The sequence below is a fragment of the Salvia splendens genome, chromosome 2, assembly GCF_004379255.2.
Source record: "Salvia splendens isolate huo1 chromosome 2, SspV2, whole genome shotgun sequence".
In the NCBI taxonomy this organism is placed as follows: Eukaryota; Viridiplantae; Streptophyta; class Magnoliopsida; order Lamiales; family Lamiaceae; genus Salvia; species Salvia splendens.
In genome coordinates, this window is record NC_056033.1 from 18,653,205 (window position 1) to 18,671,088 (window position 17,884).

At 37.5% G+C, this 17,884-nt stretch overlaps 3 protein-coding genes and 1 long non-coding RNA gene across 7 annotated transcripts; 2 read left to right on the forward strand and 2 right to left on the reverse strand.

Moving 5' to 3' along the window:
* The first annotated feature begins 1,959 nt into the window (after window positions 1-1,959).
* On the forward strand, window positions 1,960-5,011 carry LOC121790713 (transcription factor PCL1-like). 3 transcript variants are annotated; one of them, XM_042188863.1, is made up of 2 exons: window positions 1,960-2,763; window positions 4,457-5,011. In XM_042188863.1, exon 1 carries the CDS (start codon window positions 2,055-2,057, stop codon window positions 2,745-2,747), a length of 693 nt encoding a protein of 230 aa, XP_042044797.1. In that variant the 5' UTR covers window positions 1,960-2,054; the 3' UTR covers window positions 2,748-2,763; window positions 4,457-5,011. The 3 variants fall into 3 exon arrangements, with proteins under 3 accessions (XP_042044797.1, XP_042044802.1, XP_042044789.1); XM_042188868.1 differs by having other exon boundaries at window positions 4,827-5,011; XM_042188855.1 differs by having other exon boundaries at window positions 1,961-2,763; window positions 4,342-5,011.
* A 4,921-nt stretch (window positions 5,012-9,932) lies between these two features.
* Window positions 9,933-11,365, reverse strand: LOC121790751. Its single transcript, XR_006048408.1, has 3 exons — window positions 11,225-11,365; window positions 10,982-11,157; window positions 9,933-10,890 (listed from the first exon to the last, which is right to left on the reverse strand). It is a non-coding gene; the product is annotated as an uncharacterized LOC121790751 (long non-coding RNA).
* On the forward strand, window positions 10,705-12,744 carry LOC121790739. Of its 2 annotated transcripts, XM_042188883.1 has the most exons (3): window positions 10,705-10,836; window positions 11,023-12,045; window positions 12,235-12,744. In XM_042188883.1, exons 1-3 carry the CDS (start codon window positions 10,767-10,769, stop codon window positions 12,276-12,278), a joined length of 1,137 nt encoding a protein of 378 aa, XP_042044817.1. In that variant the 5' UTR covers window positions 10,705-10,766; the 3' UTR covers window positions 12,279-12,744. The 2 variants fall into 2 exon arrangements, with proteins under 2 accessions (XP_042044817.1, XP_042044812.1); XM_042188878.1 differs by having other exon boundaries at window positions 11,023-12,744.
* Window positions 12,745-12,895: 151 nt separating this feature from the next.
* On the reverse strand, window positions 12,896-16,480 carry LOC121790734 (D-xylose-proton symporter-like 3, chloroplastic). Its single transcript, XM_042188875.1, has 14 exons — window positions 16,179-16,480; window positions 15,977-16,053; window positions 15,454-15,532; window positions 15,327-15,386; window positions 15,165-15,231; window positions 14,954-15,078; window positions 14,778-14,879; window positions 14,314-14,691; window positions 14,183-14,230; window positions 14,011-14,073; window positions 13,818-13,898; window positions 13,584-13,682; window positions 13,344-13,481; window positions 12,896-13,231 (listed from the first exon to the last, which is right to left on the reverse strand). Exons 1-14 carry the CDS (start codon window positions 16,404-16,406, stop codon window positions 13,097-13,099), a joined length of 1,680 nt encoding a protein of 559 aa, XP_042044809.1. The 5' UTR covers window positions 16,407-16,480; the 3' UTR covers window positions 12,896-13,096.
* Window positions 16,481-17,884: the final 1,404 nt, after the last annotated feature.

Below are 17,884 nucleotides of genomic sequence, written 5' to 3' on the forward strand. Positions count from 1 at the left end.
GTGTATTAAATTTTATATTTTTGTAAAATTAATAAAGCATAGCTTAAACTAAAATATGGATTATTTTGAAATGATTGTATTATTTTTTATAAATTTGATTTAACAATTTTAATAATTTTTTATTTAAATATGGAGTACAAATTTCAAAAATAAAAATAATTCTAAAAACAATGATATTTGTTGCACGACTCCTAGCCCTACAAGACAACCAACCAACATCGGTTTTCCAGTGTTATCGCGATCCTAAACCTCATGGGAAATCTAAGATGATGTCTGCTCCCAAGGTTTTGATAACTTAATATAATAATTTGTTTTTATATTTTATAGTTAATACTCCCTCTGTCCACAAAAATAGTCTCATTTATGGACGACACATGTTTAATTTAGAAAATTGGTCAAGTATGGAAGAGAGGAGAAAAAATAGGTAAAATATGAGAGGGAAAATTTCCACTTTTAGAATAAAAATGGAGGGGGGGGGGGGGTATAATATGGATATGTAGTGGATATAATTGATATGTTTTAATATAGTATTGAAACTATTTGAATCATTCGATTAAAGAAGATATGTGACGGTCTTGCCCTTACTCTGATATACAATGACAATAGACCTACGGGTCATATATAATGATAATTGACCTATAGGTTAAAGCAAAAGAGTAAAGATGGACCTTCATAGAAAGGTCAATACAAAGAGCAAAGATGGGCCTTCGTGGAAAGATCAAATAAATAGGGACCTACATGTCGTATACAACCGAAATCCCGGGCAGAGACTAGGCTTGATCCGTCACATAATAAGTTATATATTGTTTCTGATTATGTGAACTTGTTTATGACATAAGATATATTGTTTCTAATTATGTGTGTTTGATATTTATGTGATGTGAAATTAAAGGTGGAATTTTTACATACTGAGTTGTGACTTATTTAAATTACTACATTTTTAGGTTAAGATATTAATGATGTTTCGGTTAATGTGAGTAATACAAACTCCGCGCATTGATTTGTTCACCAAACGGCGTATAAGTGATTCTTATACTATTAAAGTCAATTTATTATAATCATCCAATGTCATTAATAAAGTATTTCATCAAACTCATTTACATTACTTCGTATTATATATTTTTTATTATATTACATGTTAATTTTTAAGTTCTTAATCATATTACTGTACTGTCTTTTAAAAATACTATAAATTCAATTACTAGAATATCTTTTATTTTCTTAAATACATGGTTAACTTAATATTATGAATTCATCTATCACGGATGTTGTTTGATGAACATATCCATGCGTTTTAGGCATAACACTCCATGTTGTGGTTAGCACCACTGCAGATGATTCAAGTTCAAAAATTTAATGAAATATTTATTTCTCTTTCATTCACATACTCAACTTTCAATTTGATATAACTTTCACTTCCATTAATGACCTCAATCCAACTTAATAGTATATTTTGCACATCACATGTACAACTTATTTTTATTCATCTAAAATGATTGCACATAACAACTTTGTTATTTAAATACTTTTATTTGTTACTCTATTTTTTCTTTATTTATCTTACTTTTTCCTCTTTTATGAATTATTTTATTTTCTCCATTTAACTCAATAAATACTGTATCAAAAATAAACTTACACACATCTTGAGTGAAGTATACTATAAATGTCGTCAACAGCACATCACATCGCAGAGGGGCTGAACTAGTGAATTTGTATAACACAAACATTCCATATTTAGCCAATTTCAAAGTAAAATCAGTTCAACGTAAGATTTTTATTGGGGAAAACAAGAAAAAAAAGATTGGTCATCCTAAAAGGAGGTTGAAGGTTGACGCCAGTAAAAAGGGCGAATTTGATTTAGAGAGAAGAAGATATTTAGCGGAAATATCTAGGCAAGGAGTCCAGCGTGGCACCCCATTTGGAATCTTAATTTGCACTTTTTCCTCCCAAAAACCACTTATTTATATCCGCCCCACCGCCACCGCCTCTCTTCACCATAATCCAAAACCCAAATCAAACTTGTTATTGATGTGATTGATTCAATCCCTAATTCCATGGGCGAGGAAGTGAAGCTCGACGACTCCACCGTCTCCGACTGGGAGGCCGGCCTCCCCTCCGCCGCCGATCTCACCCCCTTATCTCAGTCCCTGATCCCACTCGAATTAGCCTCCGCCTTCCGAATCTCCCTCGACCCTCCCCGCACCGCCGTCGACGTCACCCGCGCCTCCCGCTCCACGCTCTCCTCCCTCCGCTCCGCCGCCAATTCGAAGCCGCTCGCCGACGATCCCGCGGTTTCCGACGCCGACGACGCGAAGAACAGCTCCGCCGCCGACGCCAAGACGCTGAAGCGCCCGCGCCTCGTGTGGACCCCGCAGCTGCACAAGCGGTTCGTGGACGTGGTGGCGCACCTAGGGCTGAGGAACGCCGTGCCGAAGACGATTATGCAGCTGATGAACGTCGAGGGTTTGACGCGCGAGAACGTCGCCAGCCATCTCCAGAAATACCGGCTGTATGTGAAGCGGATGCAGGGGCTTTCCAGCGAGGGGCCTTCCCCTTCCGATCATCTATTTGCTTCCACGCCGCTTCCCCCGCAGAGCCTCAATGAGTCCTCCAGCCGTGGAAACGGAAGCAGTGTAGGGATGCCGATGCCGATTCCGATGCTACACGGCTACCATGGACACTATCAGCAGTATGGTTATAATGGCTATTCACAGCATCACATGGCTCAGAATAATAGCAATTGTTAGACTGAGAATAAAGCTAGTGAGTTTTTCTTCTTCTCTTGATGATTGTTTTGTGCATTGTTGATTCTCATCTTCTATTGCTGATTCAGTAGATTTCTCAATTTGTTAGATGAGTTTTGTCTTATGCTTACTGATTACTAATAGGAACTTGTTAATGTAGTGTATAGCTTGTTTCTTTGAAGACCCAAAATCAAGGTTGATTCAAAAGAAGAAACCTATAGCATTTCAAAAGTACTGGATACAACCGTATAATCCTTGTTTATTACGGAGTATTATTTTATACTACCTCCGTCCTTAAAAAATACTCCCTCCATCCCCAATTAATTGGAACGAGTGGAAAAAGTACTGGATACCACTGCATAGGTTTTAAGAAATGTAGTGGAAAAAGTTAGAATGAGTTAGTGGAACGTGGGGTCCATTACCAAAAGTAGTAAAAAGTAAGGGTGTCAATTAATGGGGGACGGAGAGAGTAGAAACTTTTGAAACGACGGCGTTAAAATGCACAATTGGTAAAATAAGAGAGACAGAGAGAAAAATGAGTAAAGTAAGAGAGGGTAGGAGCAAAAGTAGTGGAAGTAAGTGATAGTGAATTGTGGGGTCCACTTCCAAAAATAGAAAGTTTCTATGTTTAAGGGACGGACCAAAATGGAAATAGTTTCTATTTGTAATGACGGAGGTAGACAGTAGTACATTGCAGGAGTCAGGAATATGTTAAATGAAATTATTGATCTATATTGTTAATTAGGATTTCATACATGGATTGTTTATGCGTTCAGTGAAATGGTTCTCATCAACTATAGTCTTAAAGTCCATGATGCCCTGATCTTGCAGGTATAGATCTTTTATCTGCCTAAATATAGTCGATCTTGTTTCTTGTTTGGAACATAATCTTAGATATCCCTCTGTCTGGACGATTTTCCGTGTATTACTCCTTTGAGCTTTGTGGACATCTCGTTTGCAATTGAAATTTTATCTGAGTTACAATCTTAGGTCATCTTTCATCTATCTTTACCTTAAGTTATGTTTTCCATTTCCTATACTTCTGTTAAGAAATGTAAGATATTCCACGATCATCTAATGTAGCATTTGGTCCTATCCTATAAAGGCTTGCAATTCCTTTTAGCACTTACGATAGCAATTTAGAATTGTTCTGATCGCGTTTGATACTTCTCCATCTTATTATCCTCTTATTCCCCTTTCGGGTGTTGGGGAATATATATTTTGAAGTCTAGGCATCTTCCTTCATCCAATTAGATATGCTGACTTCATTGAAGTCTTGACATCTTATTATCCTCTTATCTGATGCTTTTTTTTACTGTGCTATCATTCAGATCAATTTGAACAAACAAAGAGATCTTTGATTGAAATGTTACGGTTTTGCTGAAAATAATATACACATGAAATTATACCGTCCTCTTTTGACATTTCTAGGTCTCTTCGACTGCTGAACCTACTTTAAAAATATAAATCAATGCAGTTTCAAAGATGGGATAGTAAATGATTGTCGGAACAATAAGCTTTTTTCTTGACTATACTTGAAGTTACTATGCTTCAAGTTCATTGTGTTGGCACCTAACCTGTATGCGTGATTTTATAGCGTACATTCAGATTTTGCGAAGCTTTGTTATAATTCAAGAACAGAAAGCCTTGATATATTGCACCTGATCTTTTGGAAGAGCAACGACTTATGGCATTTGGTGTCTGCATACCAGAGTAAAATGGAACGAGTTTCTGTGGGTGCAGTGAAGCTAAAGCTTACCGTCAAATTAGTCCGGCTTCATGCAGAAGTTGTTAGTTTTTCTTTAACTTGCTGTACTGATAATTGTGTGTTTCTTTGACAAGCATGGTTTTATGAGTCTGGTTTCTGAGAGTCAAGTATTAATACCAACTTCTCTAGGAGTAAATCTTACATTATAACAGAAATCAAGTCGTCTTCATGATTTTGCATGCAAATCTCTTTATTCTGTGTATTTTTTGCCTGGTAGATCTTATTGCATGGTTTAAATGAAGAAGAATGTTGCTCAGATAATGCTTTATACAGATTTGTGAGTGAAAGTTGTTAATCCTTTTTTGTGGCCATAGTGAATGAAGAAGAGAGAGAGTTTGTTTATGGAGCATGAGCACACCTGGTTTAAGGACCATCTTATTTTGATGCCTGTACTATTAGTTGAGTTAATAGTTGAATGATTGTGTTTTTTTATTTTTGTCTTATAATTGTTCTGTTACATTCAGTTCTAATTTGAATGGCAAATTATGATTTAGTCCGATTTCGGTGAAATTTGTCTAATTTTTTTTGTCCAACTCAACTAGATGTATTATTCATTTGTATTAGCGATGCGATTAAATCTGTGGGTATATTTAGGCGAATTCTGAAATCATACATCTAACTGAATTAGAATTAAGTAGAACATAAGAGCATCCACAACTCCTGCCCGGATTTAGGCTCCAAGTCTCCTCCATGTCATCATTCTCCTAAATTTCTGGCCAGGCCACAACTCCTTGAATCCTGCTGGCCCCATCCAGACCCCAACTATTAAATTACACTATTCACAACTACAACATATTTTACTCGTAAAATAGAAAACGTTGAACAATTAAAACATGAAAATTCATTGTTCAGTCGAAAATAAAAAATTACGAACCCTAAAAATTACAAGTCTTGTAAATTAAAAATTACAAATCCTAGAAAATAAAAATTACAAGTCCTAAAATTGAAAAAAAAAATACTTTAATTGTGCGCGAATGTAGGCAATCATCTCATGGTGCAACTCGAGCTCAAACTCTGACATTCCCGATGTATCCCTCGCTGTCAATTCCTTCAGATGATCCAACTGCAAGGTAATACTCATGTGCGACATAAAGTCAGACATCCTATCCTGCGAAGGATTGGGTGGCGGTGGCGGCGGCGGCGGCGGCTTAGTGGGGTAACTCGGAGCGGCCTTCCCCTTCCCTTTCCTCTTTGCCGAGTTGTTTCCTATTGGACGGCTTTGAGTGCTAGGGGATGAGATGAAGACGTCGTCGTCTGTCACATTGAGGTCGATTGTCGGAACTCCATCCCTCGTAGAGTAGTTTCCGGAGGCGGAAACTTTGGTTCTCTTCGGCTCCCCACTTCCTGTCGGTTCTGTCCCGCCAGTGTACTTTAGTTTCCTCTTCCCCGCCAGTGTACTTCGGGCTCTTGTGGATAAGCTTCCAAACGTCGTAGTACTTGAAGTGTTTCTTCCCGTCAGAGTAAAACTCCTCGTTGGCCTTCGCCACGAGGTCCATCTCGTTGTGACCGCTTGGCCACATCCGGACCACGTTAGCCCACTTGCCATTCCACTTCGTAAGCTCCCTCTGAACCCGACCCCAATGTTTCTGGAGCTTCACGTAGCCACGCTCGAACGCCCCTCTTGGTCGACCAGCATTATACTTCTGGGCGATCCGCTCCTAGAACACTTTGTTGGTCTGCTGGTTGCCGATGACAGGATCTTCATAGACGTCGACGAAGTTCTTGGCCAGCCACAAGGTCTCCTCTGGGTTGTACTTCCTTCGGTCCGCTATCATCATCAGCTGTCGCAACTTTGCCCTTCCCTGTACGTTGAGCGGCGATGGGCTCCATATCACTGAAGTCGTACTCATGGCGACGGTAACTCCGTCGGGGCGGTGGTGTACCCAACCCCCGGACTAGTAGGCCCAACATTTTGATGGGGCGATGCCGGTAGGTACCGGTTGTTGGCCGCGACGAACTCGTCCAACTGTCGTTGGTCGCTGTTAAATCACGTCTGAACCAAAAATATAGAAAAAAAAGTAGAGAGGATACGGACCGCAACCAGACGTGGCCTGGGAGCCTCTAATGCCGGGACGGGTCGCAACCAAGTGCGGCCCCGGGCCTCTCCTCCGTCCCCAGGTGCGGCTCAGGTCGCGTCTCGCCTCCCTCCAACGCGCCAGGCTGCGGGTCGGGACTCAGGTGCGACCCGGCCCGCGGCTTTATGGATGCAATAAGCAAACATCTATTAGATAGACTGCCCCCAATGATAAGATATAGTATATAAATTTAATTTTTTATTTTTTCATCATCGAAACGATAACGTATCATCGGCCGCATTATGAAACACAAATAAATAAACTACATATTTGAATTTTGTATGATGAGATAATGAGCGCATAGGAAACGAAGCGAATTAGTAGTTTTTTGTTTAATATTTAAATATAGTAATAAAAATCATATTGTATATAATTAAAATTATAAAGCTGAATTTATTTCAGTTGAATGTACTCCTTAGGCGAATAAGGCACTTGCACAATATTGTATTACGATGATGATACCACTTCTCGACTAAGAAGGATTTTCGTTGGTTAATTAAATTGGATGCAGTCAATAAGGTAATAATCATCATACATAAACAAAATGACGGTTACAGAGTACTGACTAAATAAATTTACTAGCAACCCAAAACAATATACTTCTATATCTATTTCATCTTTTCCCAATTTTCATTGTATATTAATATAGTAATTGATTAAAATTATTCTTTGATAGTTTGGAGTTTTAATTAAAAATGAGAATTAGTAGTTTGGCTGTATTCGAACAAATATTTAATTTTGTAAATTCGTTCAAACGAATCTATTACTGAGTTGTGCTTTCATTAAATAGAAGGTTGTCATTTGCTGGCTTAGGGAAGAATGAATTACATAAATGTAGGAATAATGTATAACGTGTACTCCCTCAATTCCGCGGCAGTAGAGATGTTTTTTTTCGGCACGCGATTTAAGAAATTTTGTGTTAAATGAGTTGAGTAAATGAAGAATAAAGTAAGAAATGAAAAATGTAAAGAGATGAAGAGATAATAAAAGTAAGAGGGAGTAAATTAAGTGAGAAGACATGTGTTGACTTTAACAGTTTAACTAAAAAGTGAAATAACTCTACTACTATTATGTAATATACCAAAAGGGCAAAAATGACTCCACTATTATGCAACGGAGGGAGTAGTAATAGTTCAATTCTCATTATTATTTAGTACTCCCTCCGTTCCAATTTTAGTGTTTCGTAGTAATAGATTCATTTCTTTTTTTAGTATAAAGTAGCACATTTTTTCCAATCATACTGTTCTTTCTCTCTCTTACTTTATTATTTCTACATTTTCCCCTCTCCTACTTTATAATCTTTTTATTTAATACTCCCTCCGTCCCGACTAAGATGACACATTTTTTAGCTGACACGAGATTTTAGGAGCTATTGGTTAATGTGTTAATTGGAGAGGGAAAATATGAGTGAAAGTATTAAAATATAGAAAAAGAAAGATGGATATTTTAATAGGAGTGAAAAAAAAGTAGTTGGTTGTATTAACTGGAGAGAGAAAGTTACAAAAAAATGAAATGTGTCATCTTATTTGAGACAAGCTAAAAAGGAAAATGAATCATCTTAAGCTGGACGGAGAGAGTAGTACATTACACACCTTTTAGTACATAAATAAGATGTATTCCCTCCATCCCATTGAATATATCTACCTTTCTTTTTTAGTTTATCCCATTCAATAAGTTCACTTTCTATATTTGAAAATAAATTCTTCTCTCCTCTCTTCTTATTAAAATATTTAACTAAATTTTTCTCTTTACTTACTCCTCTTAGCAATTCCACCTAAAATCACGTGCCACTAAAAAATGTGGACATCTTAAATGAGACGAAAGGAGTATATTGCACTCATGGTAGTTTTGCAGTTTGCCTTTTTGTATACATTTGCTTTAGTTATGGTCAATGTTAAATATAAAATCCGCATGTATGTTCAGAATAATGTCATTTGGACAGCAAGAGGATTATGTGATAATAATGTGTAGGACCTAAAAATTAAATTTCCTTGCTAAAGAGGCTTACATTTAAGACATTAACGGTTGGGTTTGCAGTTGAAAATCTATTCTAAATGATGGTTTGATTTACATCTAAACATGGATGAAATGCTAGCATGCTCGAAAACCATAAACATGATTGATAAGTCGAGTTTTGTGCCTTGATTACTGGCCAGTTTACCATTTATAAACAGATAATATGCGCAAATTAGTTGCTAAATGTGCAAGAAATAATATAAATCACAGGAGAGGTGCTAAAGGCAAAAGAAATGAAAAAACAGCAAAAAGTGTGCAAACTAGTCAAGAGGTTGCGTCTTGAAGACAGACCGAAGAAGAAGCCGCAAACTGATCAAGAAGAACAAATGGCTCGCTGACATGGCTAATTGTACGAGAAAAGAAGTGAGCATAAGGTTGCAAACTGGTCAGTAGACCAACAGAGTCGGTCAGTTAGTCAGGAGACTGCTTAAGAAATGATCAAGGGACAGAAATGTTAAATTATTGAAGGATGTAACCCTAGGGATTTGGGCCACGCCTCCCTATAAATAGATGGTCTTACCGAAAAAGAAGCAGCGGTTAACGTTACCATTTTCTTAGTTTAGGCTAGTTAGAGAGCTCTCTAGGGCACTTAACGCCACCACTCTCTTAGTTTAGATTAGTTTTGCTTCAGATTTTCCTTAGTTTAGCTTAATTCCAGCTTGTTCCAGCCGTTTATATTAGTTCTTGCACATTTCAGTTTTTAATTTCAAGTTTTTGAAGTGTTTGAACATCTTAGCTTTAGAAATTCTTTTATATTTGATGCTTTGGTTAAATCTTGTTGTTTTTGGAATTGAATCACTTGTTTCCACAGTTAAACATTGTTTAAATTCTTGTATTGTGGAAGTTTTAGTTAGATCTCGTGCTGCTATCTTTTATTTGAGCTTGTTGGATGCTTTTCGCAATTGTTATGTTTAGATCCATGCTGCTTACGTGCTTTCCAGTTGGCTAGTTAGCTTAGATGTTCAGATCCATATTGTTTACATGCTTTTCAGTTGGTCAGTTAGCGTTAGACTTGCCCAAGGTTTATCGAACCGGCGGTTAAAATCGAAATCGTAATCGCCGGTTACGGTTCCGAACCGAAACCATGAGAATTTATCCAAACCGAAACCGTGAGAATTTACCCGATCTGAAACCGTCGATTTTTGAATTGTGGTACGGTTCAGGTTCGGTTTGGCTGAGTTACTATAGAACCTTCATAAGTATTAGCCTCGAAGGGGATACATGAATAAAAACAAAATGAATATTATATTCAGAACTAAAAAAACCATAAAATAAATAAAATTGTGGTTGAATACGAGATGGTAATAAAAGAAAATGAAGTAAGGTAGAGAGCGTAAAGCAGGACCCAGTCAAATTACTATTTAAAGTATAATTACAAGGAGTCGCATATTAGAAAATTGCAATAGCCAAAGGCAGAATTTAAATTTAGATTTAGATTATAGTCCACTGAAGAAGCCGAAATACCTGCCTTAGAAAAAGGGTTGGTATATATATTTTTCTCATTTCATTTCAACAACACATAAAAATGGCTCAACTTGAGAGGATAAAGAAATTTTCAGAGAGCAGCCATAAATCTCAACCACCCCCCACTTTTGAGCAGCTCCTAAGAGGTAATCTATTTAAATAAACATGTCTAGATATATGATCAGTTGATAACTATCTTAAATTGATAACTAATATCAACAATCTATGTTATGGATTGACATACAAATGTCTTGGTGTTGACATAGTTGTCGGTTATCAATTTTTTAAGAAAGTTGTCAACATAACGGGACCCAACATGCCTATTATAGTATATTTTGTTTGAGAATGTTGAAATGAAATAATGTTAATATAGATGAAGAAGCATACTGGGCAAAGTTGTCGCCCCAAGGTAGATCATGTCATGATCATGAAGTCTGCCCCAGCTACTGCACTTCCGGCGACACCAAGAAGTCTGTTCTCTCTCTGGTTAAAGACACAGCCAAGAAGTGGAGGCATAACATCAGCGCCCGCCGCAAGAATGGATTCGAATTCCACGAAGACGACCACAACCTAAGCTACTTCCAACACTTCCACCACAACTACAACCAGAGCCATAGCCATAGCCAGAGCCAGAGCCTCTACCAAAACCACGGCCAGAGCCACCACCACGATCACGATCACAACCATGATTTCGACCACATGACCCCTACGATGGAAGATGACTTGGATCATGAACAAGCCTATGATCCCGAGTACCTTGGCGCTCCAAGTAGCTAACCAATCAACCCTATTACTGAATCTTGATTTCATGGATTTTTTATACCTGCATGTGCAAAGTTAAAATCAGTTTCTGAATTTCTAACCGAATACAAACCAGAACTGAATTTTTCGGTCACGAGTTCAGTTATGCTCACCCGAAATTGCTAACTAATATCGTCTGCTTTTCTGAATCCAGTGTACGAGTCCGAAGCAGCACCCGACTGTCTGAAGGAGACGGCAAGGCAGCACCCGAGGGCGGAGCCTGTCATCTCCGAGAGTCATAGGACGCCAAACATGAAGCACGAAGCTTCACTGCTGGGAGGCGACAAACCTGTAAGCCCGAACACAAACATAGTCACAAACAAGATTCATGCTGCAGCTGAAAAACTGGCTCCAACCTGCGCTGCCGTGTCCAACGCAACCCACAATAGCGCCAATATGATCACAAACACTAGTCACGCTGTCGCTGACAAACTTGCTCCGGCCTGCAATGTCGTGTCTGATGCAACCCACAAGATTGCAACTAAGATTGCTGGCATTGCTGTTGCATCTCCGGAAACACAACCATGTCAGGAAGCTAAAGCAGAGTTAATGAGTGAGGATGGTGGAAACCTGAAGGCACGGCTAAATGTGACGGATGATGCCGGAAACCCGAAGCAATGTGCGACCGGAAGTCCTCAAACATACGAAAGAGGAGTTTCTGTGAAGGAGTATTTCTTGAACAAGCTGGAGCCTGGAGAAGATGAAAAAGCACTCTCACAGGCTATAACAAAGGCCATCAGTCCCAGGAAAAGCACCGGAGAGACGGGTGTGGTGGATAAGGTTAAAGAGGCCATCACTTCATTTTTCAGGCAGGAGGAGGCCTCCAACTCAACAGAAATATCTGCAGACTTGATTTCCGAAGCCTCTGCCTCCTCGGAAATTGAAACAATTGCTGAACCGAACCGTCTGGCTTCAATCCATGCAGATAAATCTGCAAGCCCGTCTGCTGCTGCTGTCGACACTTCAAACACTCCAACAGTTGTTCAACTGAAACCTGTGGCTTCAACTTATGCAGAAAAACCTGCAAGTCAGTCTCCTGCTGCTCCTGACACTTCAATCGTTCCAGCGAATGCTCAACTGAACCGCGTTGCTTCAGTCCATGTTCATTCCACCAAAGTTTTCACCAACAGTACCAACAACTCACCTATCATCCCAGTGTACACCAATACTCATGAAGGTGATTTACTGTTTCACTTCATTCTTATACTACAGCAATACAGAGTCAAGATTATATCATTTCTAGCTGTTACAGTAACCTGCCATATCCTTAATATATAGCCTAGGGAAACGGAAAATACATCAAGAATTTCTAATGAATTCAAAGTAGGAAAACATATAACTTGTTCATTGATGTGGATTGACACAGATTATGAGGAAGAAACCAATGATAAGATTCTGCAAGCCAATTGAAGATTCATATGCAGCAAATGACACGATTTGCTTTTGGAGTGCCTTGCTTATACACCCACCGAGAAGAACAGCATTTAGCAAATCGCTTTTGCTTTTGTGTAATTTTTTGTTTTATCCGGCCTGTGTTTAGGCTGAGGTTTAGAGCCTTGCTCCCACTAGTTTGTAATACTGAAAAGAAATGCAGAAAAGCTCAGCCATTTTGGATGAATGTTGGAGCTTGTCTACATTTCTTGACATGTGAATACCAGTAACATGCATGCTTTTGCATATCAAAAGCTCATTCATAATTGCAGAAAACTGATAATAATAAGATGAGAGTATGCTATCAATACATTGCTCCTCACCAACTTATTATCTTACTGTGTTCCTGATAATTAGTGATTCTGATTCAACAAAAGAAATACTTCGACTATTCAACATTTGAGCAATAATCACTTAAAAATCTCACATTCAAGTTAATGGTCACATAGTTCTTTCCGGTGTTGGCTGTAAATTTCGAATACTTTCATTTCCTTCTCATTAATTAACATTTCTTGTATGCTTTTCAGTTTCTGATCTAGATTTGTAAATTGATATCATATTCTCCTTCTGAACAGTTAAATTTCTAAACAACATACTAAACAAAATGATATTTATTTATTAACTAATCTCATCAAACGTTGCATTACATCACTTGCAGAATATTTAGTTCTACTCAATAAAAGAGTAGAGTGAAGAGTCTAAAATGTCAACATAGGAAGTAATATGTACGCATTTATATATGAACATCAAGGAACCGAAACCTGCAATGATAGCCACAGCTGCCAAATTAAAGATTTTCACTCCGACAGTTTGGATTCAATTTCTTCCAAGCTCAACCCTTTGGTCTCAGGAACATAGACTACGACAAAGGCTAGTGCGAGGATAGCAATTGCTCCAAATAGAATGAACAGATTTTCAGCTCCAAGTAACTCCTGCAGAATTGCACATGTTATTGTTTTTACAATATCATCTTCATCCCAGATAAAATTTGAATTCTAGAAAGCAATGCACTTAAATACATAAGGATGGGAGTGCTCTCAGTACCTTCAACGGGGAGAATGCAAAGGTTACTATAGCGTTTGAGCCAAAATTCGTCAGTACTGCAAGGCTGGTACCCTTTCCTCTTGTCCGACTAGGGAATATCTCGGACACCATAAGCCAACTGATAGGTCCAAATGATATCTGGGATTCCAACCAACAACAAATTAGCGTTTTGTTGTACATGGTTGAGACGATCATATTTCAGTGTTAAGCTTAAGCACCATCCACATGCAACACAATCACCTGATAGCAACCGACATAGAGAAGCAATGCAGCTACAGCCAGCAGAGGATACCCTCCTAAGAATTTGTAGTAGGCAGAAAGCAGCAGCAGAGAAAAAGCCTGTGATCAATGTGATAGGGCATAAAAGTTGAATATAGTTCACTTCATACTAGCAACTATAATTAGAATCACTTGAAATCCATTTGTAGCATGACCGTTTAAATACAAAATCAACAGTGACAGCAAGTTACATACAAGTCCACCAACCCCTCCTATTAAAAGGGGTCTTCTTCCTAGATCATCAACCTTCAGGACAGCTACTCCAGTCATGAGCAACTGCAAAAAGAAGGAGACACCGGTTAGACTCGGTTACCTACGATGGGAAGTTTATTTGATAAAGGCAAATCAAAAAAGGTTACCATGTGAAAATCATTTTGATTACGCGTACCTTAAATACCCCCACAACAACTGAGAGTTTTGTCGCATCAGCAGCAGCAGCAAATCCAGCAGTCTTAGGACAAATGACAGATTTCACAAACCAATATCTCAAAAAGAACATCCAATAAATATGGAAGATATGAGAAAATAGAGATCAGTTCAAACCAATAGAAGTGGAGTACCTGAAGAATTGGACCTGCATAATACAAAACACTTGGTTGCCCAGTAATCTGATACATTTTACAGAATATGCATCATGAGAAATTAGACTCAGTTAACAGCTTAGATAAGTACTGGAAGCATGCCATTAAACCTGCTGAAAAAGGACCAATCCTCCACCAATTATGAAGGCTTTCAGACTTGGGCCCTGAAAAACCTCAAGAACACTTGCTTCTGAATCCTGACCAGTGTATGCAGTTTTCAAGGAAACAATGGTTTCTTCAATTTGTTTTTCAGATGCTTTATCATCAGTCGATCGGCCTCTCAGTTTATTCAGCGCATGCACAGCTTTTTCCTTGTATTCTTGCAAGGATGCTTTACCTTGAACAGCCCTAAGAAGCAACCATCGTGGAGATTGAGGGAGACTCCACATCCCTAGGCCCATGACCAATGCAATTGGGGCACTGAATCCAAACATGTAACGCCACCCTCCAACAGCATTGATTTCAAAACTACCAACAAAGTAGCCTAACTGTGTTGAAGATCATTCTTCAAGGTTTAGCTTATGTACACAATATACACCGCAGAACATTATTGATAACGGTAAAAGGTTTTTACCAATATCCCCAGAACTATGAAAAGCTCCTTTAGAGATATTAAAGTGCCCCGAATCTGAGATGGACATGTCTCTGCAATATAAAGAGGCGCCCCATGCATTGCCTGCCAATTTATATTTGAGTAAAAAATGGATAATAGTTGCCATGTGCGTTCAAGAAAAAACTTAGAAAGCTCACCATGCCAATACCAAGACCATATAAGCATCTTCCTATCAAGAGAAATCCGAGGCCAGGGGCAGAAGCGGTCAACAGACCACCACTCAAATAAAGGAGGGACGCAATGATAAGTTCTCTATTCCTTCCTAAAGTTACTCAACCAAAAGACTTATTACATTTTTTATGATATTCAAAAAAATTACTAAAATAATGTTTGTCAAATAAAAAGTACCGAGGAAATCAGCCAGGGGATATACTATGAGCGAACCAAAAAGAGCACCATAAAGGGAGCCGCTAACCTTCATTCAGAAAGCCAAAACAAAAAATACAGGAATCAATGAAAAATATGCCATCTCAACAGATACTAGGAGTTCCATATAATCTTAAAGCATACCACTAAACCTAGCTGAATAGCTGAAAGGTTGAACCAGTTGGTACCACTGAGCTCAGGTGACTGTAAAACCAAAATAATAATAACCATAAGTCGTCAAGCTTTAGAATGCGCAAAGAGCGAATGTTACCTGCAGCGAAATTGCAGCTCCAGAGGTGGCACCAATGTCATAGCCAAATAACAAACCCCCCAAGGCAGGGAATAGAAAACTGTCATTAAAGTATAACCATCACAAAAAGAAAAAGAAATGTATGCACGATATATATATATATTCCCACAGTTTCATAGAATCATCAAACGTCGCATTGCCTTTTAAATCCAAAACAAACTTAAAATCCAATATGATCATAAGTATCCTAAGTTGCAGGTACGAAGTTTATATGCTACAAACTCAATAGTATATGTATAATTTAAATTGTGTAAATCATTTCAATTTCAAAACAGAGTAAAGCCTTCTTCTGATAACCGGTACAAAATAAAAACTTATTTAGATTCTTTTTCCATTATTCTGCACACTGAAGAAACATACATTTAAGTTAACCATCAAACCAAATGTGCTAAGTTTGCAGAGATTAGAAGTTGGAACACATAATAGCTTCCAATATTCAATTACAAGAAGAATGAAAAAAAAATAAAAAAATAGAAAGACTTACGGTAACAAAACAGAGGACCAAGCAAAGTCCTCCTGCTCCGAATTCAACGATTGAGCTTCATCCGCAGAAGCTCCAACCTTCCAGCAAAAAAAATAAACAAAAGTAAAATTATAGCTCCGTATCTAAGATTCTAAATGAATTCAACTCCAATTGACCAAAATTAGGAACGAGGTAAAAGAAAACTGCCTCGTTCTGCAATTACCTTCGTGAAGTTGCGTTTAGCAGTAGGGCGCACAAAATGCATTCTAAATCCGTTATGATTAGCCAAAATTGAGCGACTGTGAGAACACCGGAGAAGAGCGTTTCTGCCGCTGAAAGCGGCGGTGGCTACAGCATTTGATCTCTTGGCGACGCAGAAATTGGCTTGTCGGTTCTTGTTCCAGAGCTTGAGATTTGAGTTTAGCAATGGCGGAACACAGTTTAGAGCCATTTTTACACCCAACTCTGTAACAGAATTACAGAAACAGGTTTTGATTATGTTGGTTTGGATTTTTATTATACGAAAAAACCCAAACATTTTAATTTGTTACAATTGTATTCCAAATAGTATATGCTAAATTGTGAATATATTTTCTGTCTCATTTAAAACATTCCATTTTTTATTTGTTATTTATAGGAAGAAAATCAGTTAGTTACTAATTAGAATCAGACATTTCAAATGACACTTCACTATAGTTAATGATTTATTTCATCGACAAAATAAGCTAGAAGTTTCTATTAGATGGAATTTCAGTTACTGATATTTAAAATTTCAAACCAATATTTCAACAAGATATCAATTATCAACGTGATGTTTCAAAATTAAGGATTCATGACAGTTTGAGTTGGAATTGCCATGTCAAGGATCTTCTGTCATAGATAACTCATTATCCTTATTTTTTTTACAATATCTTAGTAAAAATTGCTTTTTTCTTAAAATAAAAATAATATTATAAGTACTTTATTTTGTTTATATATTTTATTCTCTTTTCATTTAACATACAATGGGGATGGGGGAGTAATATTTTTAATTTGAAGGTAGTATAATAATTAAGAAGAAAGACAATATAGATATTAATTAATAATTTGACATACTGGTAGAGTTATGATTTTTCATTAAAAAATAGAGAACAAAATGATATTTGCCTATTTGGATCCTTTATAATGTAATTGTCGTATTACTAGGAAATTTGATAGATATTTTATTCTTGTGGTGAATAGAAACGTCAGGACCCATCTATAAGATGACATTCGTCCAAATTAAACGATGGAAGTACTTGGTAAAAGTCATATTTAAATATCAATCTATCATGCTAGCTTTACAAAATGTAGTGTGTCAAAATATATATAAGTTGTAAAAAAATGGTAATGGTATTTATCAACACCAAAATAGTACGGAGTACATAAAATATGAAACTATTGTAAGTATTTATTTAAATGCTCAAGACACAAGATGCAAAGTAAAAGAAAAAAAGGATAATTTACAAGTCAAATTGCACATGTGAGTAATAACTAAAATAGTTGTAACAACAATTTTCTTTTTTCTTTTTTTTTTACTACAACCGTATGCCTTCAGCGAAATTTGACTAATCCTGCTCCACCGGATTTACGGATTAAGGACGAAAGTCTACCTCAATGTCACTACAGCTCCACGCTGCTAACTGCACTACGACCCGTTGGTATAGTTGTAACATTCTTAATAAGAAATCTAGTACTCTTGGTATAGGGGCGAAATTTAGTTTGGATACTTGGAATTTAACATGGGTTTGAGGAAGAAAATAGTGCAATCATTTCTAATTTTGATTGCCATGGAGTGAAGAGGATCACATCCAAATTTTGATTTCCATGGAGTGAAAAGACAAGAAAGGGGCAGACGCCACAACAGGGAAAGCATGTTGGAAAAAGGTAAAGCAAAATACATTGCTTTGT

Excerpts from the sequence above, each read along its gene's own strand:
- LOC121790713 (XM_042188863.1), top strand. The coding sequence starts at position 2,055 with ATGGGCGAGGAAGTGAAGCTCGACGACTCCACCGTCTCCGACTGGGAG.
- LOC121790739 (XM_042188878.1), top strand. The coding sequence starts at position 10,767 with ATGACCCCTACGATGGAAGATGACTTGGATCATGAACAAGCCTATGAT. Across the intron at positions 10,837-11,022 it reads CGAGTACCTTGGCGCTCCAA|TGTACGAGTCCGAAGCAGCA; the intron begins GTAGCTAACCAA and ends TTCTGAATCCAG.
- LOC121790734 (XM_042188875.1), bottom strand. The coding sequence starts at position 16,406 with ATGGCTCTAAACTGTGTTCCGCCATTGCTAAACTCAAATCTCAAGCTC. Across the intron at positions 15,387-15,453 it reads GAGCTGCAATTTCGCTGCAG|TCACCTGAGCTCAGTGGTAC; the intron begins GTAACATTCGCT and ends TTGGTTTTACAG. Across the intron at positions 13,482-13,583 it reads TCTATGTCGGTTGCTATCAG|ATATCATTTGGACCTATCAG; the intron begins GTGATTGTGTTG and ends TTGGAATCCCAG.